Source organism: Carassius auratus, unplaced genomic scaffold (assembly GCF_003368295.1).
Source record: "Carassius auratus strain Wakin unplaced genomic scaffold, ASM336829v1 scaf_tig00026259, whole genome shotgun sequence".
Classification (NCBI taxonomy): domain Eukaryota; kingdom Metazoa; phylum Chordata; class Actinopteri; order Cypriniformes; family Cyprinidae; genus Carassius; species Carassius auratus.
This window is the reverse complement of record NW_020525500.1, coordinates 447,877-462,729: the sequence shown is the minus strand read 5'-3', so window position 1 is coordinate 462,729 and position 14,853 is coordinate 447,877. Positions and strand designations below refer to the sequence as shown.

The 14,853-nt window shown below is 37.2% G+C and overlaps 1 protein-coding gene across 1 annotated transcript in view; it reads left to right on the top strand.

Moving 5' to 3' along the window:
- prpf3 (PRP3 pre-mRNA processing factor 3 homolog (yeast)) overlaps positions 1-13,198 on the top strand; it is a 28,793-nt gene extending 15,595 nt beyond the window's left edge. The window contains exons 10-17 of the mRNA XM_026250978.1: positions 1,304-1,386; positions 1,519-1,662; positions 1,926-2,025; positions 11,385-11,498; positions 11,792-11,910; positions 12,022-12,099; positions 12,181-12,242; positions 12,437-13,198. Coding sequence (XP_026106763.1) covers positions 1,304-1,386; positions 1,519-1,662; positions 1,926-2,025; positions 11,385-11,498; positions 11,792-11,910; positions 12,022-12,099; positions 12,181-12,242; positions 12,437-12,586 — 850 coding nt within the window. The 3' untranslated portion in view covers positions 12,587-13,198. The remainder of the gene's footprint in view (positions 1-1,303; positions 1,387-1,518; positions 1,663-1,925; positions 2,026-11,384; positions 11,499-11,791; positions 11,911-12,021; positions 12,100-12,180; positions 12,243-12,436) is intronic.
- Positions 13,199-14,853: the final 1,655 nt, after the last annotated feature.

Here is a 14,853-nt window from a genome sequence, read left to right as displayed (position 1 = left end):
AACAAATACAAATCGCAGTTTGAACAAACAAAAAGATGTGAAAGAGCACGATTTAATACTCGTGGTGTTCAGGGTTCACACAGACAAAGGCATCTCGAGACGCTAAAAATAAACACTTGAACTCAAAACACTTGAACATCGAATTTGCTTATTTTTGCTCTAGTCCCGACAAATACATTCAAAATATGTCAAAATATCCACCTTGGAAATTATGCTCGAAAAAACTCAGTTATTTCTTAAGTGAAAGTAAACCGTTGAGGAAAAAAATGGGATGTGTATTAAATTTTTAATGCGTTCATCGTCTCTTAAAGTGACTGCGCCTAATTGAGCTACAGGCTGCTGTAATGTTACTCCAAGAAAATGAAAGAAAGAAAATCACTCACGACTCTTGACTACTTTGTAGTTTTAACGATCAAACCAAAAATTATTCAGACACCAGATATATGTTTTTATATATATATAGCAAAACTGTAATGTGAGAAATGTTGAAGGTGTCTGAATAATTGTAGGTTTGATTGTATATTTCATTTTTACTTTGAAGACTATCCAGTGCTTTTTTAAATTTTAATTAGTTAGTTTCTGTACCTTGACACCTACAAACTTGAAAAAAACTTACTTAAACATTGTCTAAATAGCACAAATAAATAAAAATAAACGAACATACAAATTAAACAATTTCAAATAGGGCCCACTGGTACAACCTTCACCGGGTCCCCGCTGACCCCAGCTACGGCCCTGCTCATGCAGCACAGACTCGATGTGCTTTCACACAGGACACTGTTCTCTACTCGGTACATAAACGATCGATGCACTGCTGAAGACGCAACGCTCCTGGAACGCAACTGGAATCCGTTAACATGGGTGCATGGCTGCACTGCAGACGGAGTATGTGTGAAACAGGCGTACGGTTGTTTGCACCTTGTGCCATGTGGAATTAGTTTACAGCTTTTTCAAGCAGTTTGTGATGCATTTTGAAAACAGGAGATGTACATTTCTAATGCACCATCTAGCTTGATAAACCCCTTCTCGGAGACTTACTGTTTGTCAATTTTATTTGGATAACACACATATTCTGAATGACGTCGGCAGAATTCGAATGAGCCATTTTAATCTAGATTAATTTCAAGATCACAGTGAGATTAATCTAGATTAAAAAAATTAATCTATGCCCACCTCTAATTAGAAATAAATGTTTTTAGATTAAATGGTTGAGCCAAGGGTAAATCTGGCAGTCATGTCATTCATTTTGATAATTCATAATAGAATTTAGTGAAATTGGTCTCATTACATTTCTTCTGTTCAGATCTGCACATATAAATTTTGATGAGGTGGAAATGCATGGAGTCACCAACCTAGTTGAACACCCAATTCAGATGGCCCCTCCAGGTATTGAGGAATACATGCACACATCAAAACCTTCTACAAGCATAAACTGGTTGGATTTTAAAAGATTTATCTAACCTTTTCTGTTTCTATTTCTGTCTCTCTCTCTCTCTCTTTGTCTTTATTTTTTCTAAGTGGATACAGATAAGCCGGTGACTCTGGGTGTGTATCTGACCAAGAAGGAGCAGAAGAAGTTGAGGAGACAAACTCGCAGAGAAGCCCAGAAAGAGTTGCAGGAAAAGGTCCGATTGGGTCTTATGCCCCCACCTGAACCTAAAGGTACATTACCAGCTAGGCACTGGTCACAAAGGAGGTTTAAAATGCTTTTACTGTTATCGTACCAGTTGAGGGTTTGGGCACACCTACTCATTCGTTATTACAGTTGTTTTTCAGCTTTAGATAATTCACATCATAACTTAAAATGTATATATATATACACACACACACACACACACATATACACATGTATGTTTTTTTTTTCAGTTTAGGAGCTTGATTATAGCTTTGTGCTCGAACTATCTTATGTTCCTGTTTGTGTGCAGTGCGAATCTCTAATTTGATGAGGGTTTTGGGCACGGAAGCTGTGCAGGACCCCACTAAAGTGGAAGCTCATGTTAGAGCACAAATGGCAAAGAGGCAGAAGTGAGTAATTTCCAATTTTCTAGTTCTTTAGTTTATTTATAATGCACATTTAAAACTAAGTGCTGTACAACAATGATCAAAGAAAAAAAAATACATTTACACAACTTCAGTTTGCAATGTCTACAGAAAACAAGTGAATTTTCAAAAGATTAAAAAAAAAATGATAAAGATGGAGCAGCTCTTAGTGGAGCTGAATGGTGAACTGGCTTCCAGTCCGGAAACAGCATGCTGTATTCACAACTAGCCTGCAGGTGTAGTTTCTAGCTGAAGGAGATCCCAGCCCATCTGCCACGTTTCCTCCTATGTTTCCTTTGTGTTGGTTCGAGAGGCCAATGTCATATACAGCCCCATATATCCAATAGCATGGATATGCACGGTTCAAAGTTAAACTGTTGCATCAACTTTGCTGGGCACGAAAATCGGACTAAATCTCATATGAAAACTTGCTGCGTTGCATATCTTGGAGACAGGTTCTTTACAGAACACAATGCTGCAGACAACAGGTAGCCAAATGGCTGTTTTTCCATGTTAATGGATTAAATATTTTTACGCAGCTTTTTAAAAATGCCGGGTAGCTGGAGTTTCATTTGCGTTTGGTCAGTCAGTGTACACTTACATTACTGATAGATCCTTTAGAATGGTTTTAGACTCTACTGTGAAGTAGGAGCCAATTGATTTACCCCAAACAGAATTCCTAGAATTTATGTTCCTAGTTTCTACACTAGTGTGTGTATGTATCGATAGTGCTATGTATCGTCACAGAGATTTTACATTCCGAGTATCTATACAGGTGGCCCTGTATCGATACTCTGACTTATGCAGCAGTGGACCACACTTAATTTGAATACAAGAAGAATGTTTAAAATGGAGTAGAGAAGTGTGAGGTTTCAAAAATAATGAAGCAGTAACTAGGTTTAACCTGACCGCAGAGGAACACAACTGGGTTGCCTATTATAAAGGGACGTAATTCCTGAAACAGAGTTTCCCACTTGGGCAATATGGAAATATCTGCTGAGTGTGCTACTTATCTCTGGCAACCATGTGCACGTGCTCTCTCTCTCTTTCTCTCCACTGTGGATAAACCCTCTTGCTTTCTGAAAACACCAGTTATGCCGCGTTTCCACCGAAATTACCCAAAACATTTGTACAAGGAATTTTAACCCCCCAGACCTTTTGCTTTCTGCGTTTCCACCGCGGTCTAATGTACCGGGAAGATTAGGCAAATAGACCAGTGACGCAGATCTGCGCGCATTTCTCAATACAAATTATGCTGATTTTGGACTTGCATCCTCTGTAGTTCAGACTTTGCACATTCGACTCGGGAGTGTGAGGTCCGCGATGACTCATATCCGGTAAATATGCAAACAGCAGCATGCTTGATAACATCAGTCAGCTTGCCTTGACTAGTGCAATTTTGACATTATGGTTGTTATTATTAAAATGAAAACAGGCCTATCTATCAACAAACTCCATCTGTCCAAATTCATAAATAATGATATTAGAATAATGTTTTACTTTATAACATACAAAATATGAAATGTTGGAAAAATGCAATAAATATGATTATTTAAATATGATATTAAACCACCAGTAGGTGGTGGCAAGTCACTGTCTTAATGAGTGAATCATTGATTCAACAGATTCGTTCAAACGGCTGATTCATTCAACAAATAAAGCAAGTAACCGGCTCACTGAATCATTGACTCGTTTAAAAATGAATAATTTTGTAATGAAAGATTGTGTGTTGCTTGGGGATGCGTTACGATTCTGCTGTGGCTTTGCTTATAGTTATTTTTGTTTGAAATGAAGTAAAAATGATCCACAATGTCTCTAAATGGTAAGTCAGTTAACATTACTTGTTTATTTAACTGAAGATGTATAAAATCAATATCACTTTTGCAATTGAGTGAAGTGCACAATTAAGAAAAATCAACATTACAAAATATATTAAAGAACATGAAATTCCCAGCATTAACTTTGCTAGGTCAAAGATTTCCATGGACAGCAAATTGGTAGTCAGAGTTTACAATGATAGTGACATTTTTTTCTGCATCTTTCTTTAAAAGTTAAATGATGTCTCAACATCCAGTGATTAAAGGCTGCATTCCCCTCATAGACGGTATAAAAACAGGTTCCCCTCCATTGTCCATTATCTTGTTGCTGATTTCTTCTGAGCGTGATTCTGACATCCCTCCCACTCTCTGCTGGAAAAACTAAAAGAATCACAAATCTATAGTGGCAGGTTTATTAGGAAAAAATATAAACGTTAAAAAAAAGAAACTTAGGAGAATCAGTGCATTTTGAACGAGTCATTTACAATGAAACAAAATATTATATAAATTTGCCTTTTTTATTTTCATTTTAACATATAGATAAATTGAATACATACCTTTTTTTGTTAGTCAAGGTTTAGTCGACTAAAAGTCTTTTAGTATTTAGTCACACAAAAAAATGTCTCAGAAAAACAGACTTAAGTTACAAATGTTTTTAAAACTGTTTTGGTTGCCTTGTGTCTCATGTTTCTGTTCAAATCCGAAATAAAATAAATACACTTATAATAAAAAATAGACCTACTTTACTGTGGGCCTAAAATACAACCTATTTACAGTATAGGCTGATCTCTTGGTAAATAACAAATAAGATTTAAAAAGGCTTTAACAAGGCTCAACAATTAACAGTTCTGCTGTTGTTACTACAGCTGCTGAAACTTCCACTTTAGGAATGAATTAATCAAGTTCAAAGGCAAGATTTGCAACAGAAAGCAAAATCCAAACCACTGAGGGTTATTTAAAGTAAAAGTAAAAAAAAAAAACTTTAACCAGGGCAGTATTGCAGTTATCTCTCCAGACTTCCAGCACTTCTTTCTAATGTAACACTTGATCTGTTGCGGCGGCCACTTGAGGTCTCCAGTTAAACTAAAGTCCCGCTCTGCAAATGCTTTGGAAGCTGGCATTGCCAGAAGGTCTAATGCCAGGGGTTTGAGCAGTGGATACATGGTGGAGCTTTGAGAAGACCAGAAATCCATGCCAGATTCTTCTGGGTTTGCATGGGACAGGGATTCTTTGAATTGTTTAACAACTTGTCTGATGGAGGCCTTGGAGGTCTCTGTCGTCATTATCATTGTCAATCAGGGTCTCTGCTGACACACTAGTGTCAACAAAACAAGCAGATGCAGCAAGAGGAGACATGTTGGCGACAAGCTGAAGGGTATAGACCAAACATGGGGTCCTCTCCAAGGTTCCATATCTGATCTCTTATTTCCATTAAATCCTACAATAACTATTAATCAATACAATAGCACTTTATCACTACAAATAAAACATATTTATTTCAGTTTCTTTTTAGATTCAATATTAAATCTATTACAGTGAACAAGCTTTCTATAATAAAAAAACACCATTCACAGACTGACCTTTCGTCTGCCTCTTCTTCATCACTATCCTTGGAATCGTTCTCATTAGAACTGATGTCCTCTTCTTCAACCCGAAATGCAGAAACCATGTTGCTTGCATTATCCGTTATTATGATGATGATGATTTTTTTTCCTTTGGGATACCCAATTCTTCTGTGCTTTCCTCCACAAGAGTGACAATAGAATAAGCAGTATGTGGGTGAACAATTTGCTTTAGGTTTAGTAGTATGTGTTTAGCTTTACTGTCCTGAACATTGAAATAGCAAGCACTGACAGCCAGGAAGTTGGCTGTGAGCCCCTTTTTAGTCCATATGTCAATGCCAATGGTTACTTTACGGACCATAATCTGTCTGTTTTTGAATGACCTTTTCAGCTTGGTACATTTGGTCCACTAGATTTGTAATTTTGGTCTTTTTTGGCACAGTCAGTCTTTTATTTTCTCCATCATGTTGATTAATTCCTCATCTTCTACTGTCCATAGAGGGTGGGCTGTCTGAGCTACCCTAGCTATAGCCTCCTCTTTAATGCGTTGTTCCTGGGAGTCTGGCTTGTACTTGATGTAAGAAAAGAATGCACCTGACATAGATGGTCTCTCCTCTTTCCTGGCTGGTTGCTTGACCACATCTGGAATCTATTTTAAGAATAGATACAATTCATTTAGCCTAATGTTATGGGATATGCATAGTGGCACTTCGTATAAGTTGATATTCTAAGTTGATAACCTGCTGTTTCAAACATTAAGTAAAAAAAAAAAAAAAAAAATCCAGATAGGCCTATTTTATGACTCACTGTTAATACATTTGTGATTGAATCTCCATTAGGCTACGGTGTTCATTACATTTGCATTTAAGCCTAACTATTGGAGATGTTCCGATACCCTTTTTCTCTTCCCGATTCCGATACCTGATACAGAGTACAGAGTACTGATCCGATACCTGGGTGTGTATCTGTATATACAGCAGTATATACTACTAGCCCTGTGTAAATTGCTAGAATTATTTTATGGTGTACTTCAGACTGATCCCTCAATAAAACATGAACAAATACATGGTGAACTACTGTATTCATTACAGTATTTTTATTATCTGACATGAATTTGACAGTATTATATATTTTCTTAAGCGAAAAAGAACTTCAAATGCAGCCAAAAATCTAATGCCGCAAACTAAAAAATGTATTTTAGTTTTACAATATAACTGTATAAAAAACTGCAACAAATAAGTCTAAGAATATAAAAAATGATATATTAATCAGATAATCTCTTTACAACAAAACAAGTAAAAAACAACCGTCTACGCATAATTATTATTATTAATAGAGACGTATTATTATTACTACATAGAGACATGGCTAAATCTACTAATATATATATATATATATATATATATATATATATATATATATATATATATATTTGTCTAATATATTGTCAATTTACTTATTGTCAATGTTAAACCAAACATTTATTTTAATGGGCTACCATGAAGATATTTGAGTGTCTGTGTTTATGATATGACAGTTTTCTCAAATGAAACGGTAAATTCTCATGAAGTGACGGTTTATGCGTTCGTGTCCTCATAAAGTGACACACAGCAGAGACTAAAAAACAGCTAGCTCCCGCGCATCTGCGCCCGTCACCCACAAAGATGTAGAATTTGCAGGAGTAATATTTAAATAGTATTTTGCAGTTTAATATTCACAAACACTAGTATATATTCGGCTACTGTCTGGAGCCCTGCGCTTTGACTAACACGGAAGCGACTGAACGCAGTTGCGGGTACCGAATATACTTGGGAGTCGGTAACTACCGGTACTACAGAGACATACTGCTAACCACTGATCTATAATATAGAAGCGGCTTCACTGTCTGTTGGCAGTTTAGAAAGCGATGAGCGATCCAGTCATATATAGATCAGTGCTGCTAACGCGTTTTCATTTCTTCTTCGCTGCTGTAAACGGGTTGCTTTTGGCAACACAGCACAACTTCCATGCATTCTGAACAGCGAAGAAGAACCGTGCAGTGGTTAGGCAAAGCTAGCGGTCATAACTAGGTCTTGTTTAAGAAAATGGTATCGGATCGGTATATGGGTTCATGTATTCGCCGATGCCAGAATTTGTTGTGGTATCGGAGATATTTTCGATACTAGTATCGGAATCGGAACAACTCTACTAACTATTAATTTTGATTATGAAAAGTATCAGTAAGAACATATATTGGAACTTGACTGCACATCACATTTTTTTTACTTTATTGATATTGCTTTTAATCGTAATGCAAAGACCGGTCATCGGGACGTAAGCTGTCATGTACAATAAAAGAGCCTGCGCAGTAACAGGAAATATAATTTAACACAAAAAGCCTGCCTAGACGGTGGACTTGAGTTAAGAATTTTTTTTTCTGCGTGTGGATGAATACTTTTTCTATGCACACACTATTTCATTTCTTGATAACGGACCGCTGCTAACTATAACACATCGTTGCCATGAAAAACAGAGCATTGCCACGGACACACAGGATTCTAACCGTAGAACGGAGCGCACTATTTTCTTTAGTGGAAGCAATACAGTCCTTTTTAAATCATAATTTTGTGTCAAATTATTGATTTATTTGGTAGGTAGCAATGTAATAAGCGGGATCCGCTTCATCGGGGTCCTAATCAGCCTGTTGGGGTTGTATTAGCTATAACAACATTACATAAGCTATAACAACCTTACAGCTCTACTTTATCCCTTACATAATTTAATATAAAAACTTTTTTATAATAAACTTTTTTTAAATAGCCAACTCAGAGTTTTTATTACAAAAAAATGTTAATGAACAAACATGCATTTACAGCACCCCCACTTTCTGTGCCCGTGATTTAAAGACCCACACATGCATGTGGCAAAATAAGTTAGTTAACATAAAATACATATAACCGTCTTAATGTGCCAAAACACCATAGCCAACTGGTTGATTTACAGCATAGATGCCTATAATCAGCATTAGCTTATGAGACGTTAATTTACCTGAATGTGTGGGTGGTTAGCATTTAGATGTTGTTTTAAGGTTGGTGGTGTTTTTCCCCGAAATTCTTTGTCCGCAGTGTTTCCCGTCAGTTATGATGATACATTGACTTTGTCAGTATCATTGTACCTAAAATGCGACCAAATATCGAGCCTCTTCCTTAGACCTAGCATGTCGTCGTCACTCATGTTCGCTTCGGGTGTTGCGTGTTCAGTTTCGTGTTGCAGTATGAGACCTGTAACTTTAGCAACAGCATGAAGCCGCAAACTCGTAACAGCTGATGAAAAGCTGAGACGATTGTAGACGATTGTTTTTTTTGTTTCTTTTTATTTTCAACAATAATGCGTTAATTTAGTCTTAGTCAGCATTTTTGGACAGTGGTGCAGTCTTGTCATCCTCTCGTCTTAGTAATGAGAAAAAAAGGTAGTTGACGAACATATTTCATCTTATCTCATCTGAAGAAATTAACACTATTCTGAGGGGCCTTTTTTTACCCGGAACTTCATTTGGAAACACACAGAGTACCAGTCCAAAGTCCCTAGTTCCTGGGTAAAGTTCCTGCAGTGGAAACGTGGCTTTAGATTGCAGCTTAGCAATCTCCACTTCAATATTCTTTACTCAGTTGGGCTGCATGATAAATTGCTTGTGATATTTAACGCGCATCTTGTCAGTAAAGCCGGTTCTGTAATTTGTGGTAAATCTCCATCACATGCATGCTTTCACATGGAGCAGCATTAAGTATACAGAGCCGTTGTTCCCTGACAAGCTGCATAAACTACAATCATATTGTAATGATATTTCAACTCCATACTCATCGGGAAGAAGGAGGCGGGAACTGGCGCACAATCAAAACATAATTTTAATAATTTAAAAATAAATACAAAACAGCGCACCAGCCCCTCGCGGACGACTGGTGCGCGCAAATAAAAAGCAAACATAAAATAATTTCCCAGGCCTGGTCCTCTCTCGTCCTTCACGGTCGTCGCTCCAGTTTTATATCCTTCCATCTCCTACGTGGGACTCGATACTGGCGGTGGGGCGCAGGTGCAGCTCATCTTCAATCACTACACCTGGCCTCACTCCTCGTTCCCACGCCTCTCGGCCCCGCCCCACTCGCCACATACCCCCCGGCCTGCGAGTCCCGAGACTGCGCTCCACTCCCCCCCCCCCCCCCCCCCCCCCGCTCACAGGGACCTGCGGGAACCTGGGGGTAGGACAGACGAGGCGAGAGAAAAGGAGATGGCGGACGGCACGACACTATAGTCCATATATGTGACGTGGTGCTCCATCATGCTGGAAGATGCATGGATCATCACCAATTTGCTCATGGATAGTTCAAAGAAGTCACTTCTTCGGGACTTTTTGATACCATTCTTTATTCCTGTGTTTTTGAGCAGAATTATGAGAGAGCCATGGGAACGAACGTTCACTTTTCCTAACAATCGATTTTAGATCAGAAGGGAGCTTCAGAGAAAATAACTTCACCAGTCTCCTGCTGTCCAATCCTTTTACTACTTGCAGAATTTCAGTCTGTCCTTGATGTTTTTCTTGGAGATAAGTGGCTTCTTTGCTGCTCTTCTTAACACCAAGCCCTTGTCCAAAAGTTTTTGCCTCACAGTGCGCAGATGCTCTCACATCAACCTGCTTACATTCCTGAGCAAGCTCTGCACTGGTGGTGACTTGATTCCTGGCATTTGCTGGACACTCCTGTAGACTTGACCTCTTTCCTTGAAGATTTTGATGATCCAGTAAATGGTTCTTTTAGGTGCAATATTCTTTGTAGCCATGCGATGATGTTCTGCACATGTTTCTTTGGAGGTAACCATTGCTAACAAGAACAAAAAGATTGGAAGCATTTCTTCCCTTATTTTATTGCGATCAGTCTGCTCTTAAAATCTGATTAGTATGATAGTGATTTCACCTGACTATAGTACTCATTCACACTTTCACATGTACTGCTGATATGATTAGTCAATTAATGTTAATGTCAATGAAGCTTTTTATTTTTATACTCAGAAATAATGTACAATACTGGTGAATACAATTAGTTGTTTATAAACATGAAAAACATACATTCCACTTCCCCTCACTCCACGACAAATTATTTAGATTTAAAGGTGTTAAGAACAGTAATAAAATAAATATTAAAATAAAATGTTTTATAGTAGCATACATCATCAATAACATTATAAATGACAAGCCTTAAAGGTGCTGTAGGGAACTTAAAAAAAAATATTTTTTTACATATTTATTAAACCTGTCATTATGTCCTGACAGTAGAATATGAGACAGATAATCTGTGAAAAAAATCAAGCTCCTCTGGCTCCTCCCAGTGGTCCTATTGCCATTTGCAGAAACTCCATCGCTCCCGGTAAAAAATAACCAATCAGAGCTGTGGTCCGTAACTTTGTTTGTGTTCAAAATGTAGAAAAATGTATATAATAAGTGAGTACACCATGAATCCATTTTCCAATCCGTGTTTTTGGCTTGTCCTGAATCACTAGGGTGCACCTATAATAAGTGTTTATATTCGGACTATTTTAGATTGCTTCGGGGATACCGCAGCGGAGTAACCCAGTACCTTTGTGATTCTTCATAGACATAAACAGAGAGAAGTAGTTCCGGCTACGATGTTCTTCCGCAAGACGCAAGCAGTTCTGTTTATTAACCGCTAGAGCGTCAAAAGTTCCCTACCGCAGCTTTAAAAATTTTTTAAGGAAAATTGAAACTATGGACCAGTGAACTTGGGCTTATTTACCTCGTTTCATATACTGTTATTCAGCATGAATCCAAATATAAGTGTTTCATTTGCTTGATGTTAACTGCAAAATGTAAGATGCTTTTCATTTCAGACTATTAAAAAAGTGACTCATTTAGGAAAAAGGAGTAACCCTTTCAAAGAATATTTTATTTGTTTGCTTGAATGTATTGTGTTTTTAGAGCCCATGAGGAGGCAAATGCAGCACGCAAACTCACAGCAGAACAAAGGAAAGAGAAGAAGGTGAAGAAACTTAAGGAGGATTTGAGTCATGGGGTTCACATTGCTGTTTACAGGTACAAAACATGATAAATCCACTCAACATTACATTATCTAATATGCTGATTTGCTGCTCAAGGAACATTTCTGATAATCAATGGTAAAAACTTTTTTATTTTTTTGTGTGGAAACAATACCACTCAAACATTTGTAACACTCAAACAAGAGTTTTTTTTAAAAGAAATTTAAATTGTTTTTACTAGGGTCTCTCCACATCCAATTACGTTTTTTCCCCCCTCATCTCATTTGTAAACTTTTAATAGCATTGTTCTTACTGATTGCACAATTTGTTTATCTGTTTTGCCTTCAGAATCCGAAATCTGCATAATCCAGCCAAGAAGTTTAAGGTGGAGGCCAATGCAAACCAATTGTACCTCACTGGCACTGTTGTCCTTCACAGAGACGTCAACATTGTAGTAGTAGAGGGAGGTGTGTGAAAGTGATTAGAGAATCTCTATAGATGATTCTCTTCACATATGGTTATTATTATTATTATTCTCAGGATTTTTATTCATCTATTAATTGACTTACTCCCTGAAGGCCCCAAAGCACAGAAGAAATTTAAACGACTGATGTTAAATAGAATCAAATGGGATGAGCCGAATTCCAAGAGAGATGGTAAGGGAATTTAAGAGTGATAGAAGATCTTTTTTAAGCTATGATTTATAGCTGACATTTGATATTCTGTTTTTCTTTTAGTGCCTCAAGATTCAGATGATGAGAGTTCCAGAAAGAATAATAAATGCACATTGGTTTGGGAGGTAAATGCATATCAGATATATTCTTATGTATACCAATGAAACTTTTACCATAAATTTTGTAGTTTGTCTTCATGACTCACCATTGTGATACAACTATTTTATTTTTGTCACCTTTGCATGGCTTTTATTGATATGCAATGTTTCTTCTTAGAGGCTTTGTGTTCTTCAATCCATACTTTTTTTCTCTCTCTCAGGGTACAGCCAAGGAACGTAGTTATGGGGAGGTAAAGTTTAAACAGTGTCCAACAGAAAGTATGGCTAGGGAACATTTTAAGAAGCATGGCACCGAGCACTACTGGGACTTGGCTCTGAGTCAGAGTGTTCTGGAGACAACTGATGACTGAGAAACTGACAAAGCTCAGTCGAAAAAGAACAAAGAAACCATGGAGCCTTTGGCATGTGCACCTTGCACGTTTTTTTTTTTTTTAAACCTTTTTTTTTTAATCCATTTTTTTTTTTTTTTGAGAGAGAGTGTGAAGGAAATGGAATTAGACTGTCAGAGAGAAACCGGTATATGTAAATATAGTTTGAGTGTGTAAGAGAAGGATTGTTTTCGTACCTGCAATACAAGTGTGCGAGGCTTAAGAACAAGAGCTGGTGTAATGAATAGGATATTAAACCTTATGTGTACTGCAGAACTTTACCATGCTGGAAGCTTGAATAAGAGTGAACTCTGGTTTTGTATCTCTTGTAACAGTTTTGTAATGTAGGCTGTGCGGTCTTTGATCTTGTCTTATTTCTACTTTGGATTCATCTTGTTTGAGTCTTGCATCTTGTTCTCTCTACATTTTGATGCAGTCTTTTCAGTAAATGAGCTTCACTCCAGAAACTTAACTAAAAAATTAATTGACACTGTAATTTGTTACTGAATGCACAAACAAGAGCATTGTTTTCTGTATGATAGAAAACTGGTGATTCTAGTATGGCTAAAATAAAGAATGGAGAAATTCATGAAACAAAAGTTCACTGAGTTCAACTTTAGTCTAGGGTGTGTAGATCAATAAGCACATCATATTCTAGTTGGGGATCTGAACTAGTTTAATCTTCTTAATCACTTTTGATTTATTAAAAAAAAATTTGCTACAGCATACAACAGCCAAACGCTTAGGCAGCAACCCTTCTTCAATAAATCATTCACATAAAGGCTTGCTGCCGAAACGTTTTAAGTCCCTTTTTTTTTTTTCTCCAAATTTCATGTCATGGATCAAATACAAAAAGTACAACTAACTGGATGCCAATGTTTAAAGCAAGGGGAAAGTAATTATCTTGCTTGCTTGTTGATACAGGCTTGGTTCATTTTATAATTCAGTATATTTTATGATTTTAAGTCCTCCAGTCAAATTCAGTGGTGGTACAATGATATTTGAACCATGCATTATTTGTGGAGTTGATTCAAAACTGATTCCTAATTTTGTTCTTGTAGTGCCCACATGACCACACATTTTTATATATCTCCCTAATTAAACATATCCATTTCAACTTCTCAGTTAAGACTTTAAAACTCAAAGCGGACAAGGGAAGTATCCTTTGGCACCCTTTATTCCTTGATTTTGTCTAAGGGAGCATGTATACCAATATGCATTCCTCAAGCTGCTCTAGCTATTAAAATGCAGATGGCTTGTAACAGCAGATGCCAGTTAACCTTAGTTAAGATATTTTCTTACATAGCCATAGTTAAACGTTATCATAGGAAAATATATTGGTGCTTACAATAGACTGTAAATTTATTAATAAGCGCCATACCAGATTCCAAGTGATCAAGGGTATTCCAGTTACTTGGGTTCCACCAGTTGTGGGCACAATGCTTACATCCAAATCCACAAGGATGTTACTGAGAGAAAGGCATACAACTTGGAAGCTGTACACCAAGTCCATAACCTGAAATGGGTGTGTTCTACCGAAACATCCAAAATGTTTATGTTGTGGCTACTCCAGAGCTAGTGTTGGAAATGGTGGTTGAGAAGAGCCTGATTCCAGTCATACATTTTACAGTAGTCTAAAAAATTTTTTAAGTCAGAATCATCAAAATGATATGAGACCATGGGGGTATCCCAGAAAGCAGGTTCTGTGACATACCAGGGCAAGTTTATGGAAAACCTTTGAGTCCAAAAGGGAAATAACTTTCAGTGTATTCAAATAGCCATAGAAACTTATGCTTTCAGCATAATCAGATCTGGACCAGGTTGTGCGTTCATGTGAACATATTCTGGGTTAACCCACCTTCTCTGTTTGGCCACTCAAACTACAGGTTAAAAAACAAATGCTTAAGGGACCGTATTAACAAAACATTTATCTTACCACTAAGAGTTCTCCTAAATGGCAGTAAAAGTTTTCTCCCATTCATAAAGCATCTGAGACAAACCTTTACTAAGGAATAGAGGGAAGTCTAGTTTAGGATTGACCTTTTTGCTATGGATGATGTCAGCATACTCATTAACTATGTACACAGTGATGGGTTGATAGTCTCTGTCAGAGATTTATGTTCCCACATTCAAATAAAGATTATAAAATGAGGGACATGTGTCAATATTTAAACAAGTAAATGTTCAGCTTTTTGTCAGCCTCCTACATGTATGCTTCTCAAAAACAATTAGTGGATATGCATATAAAC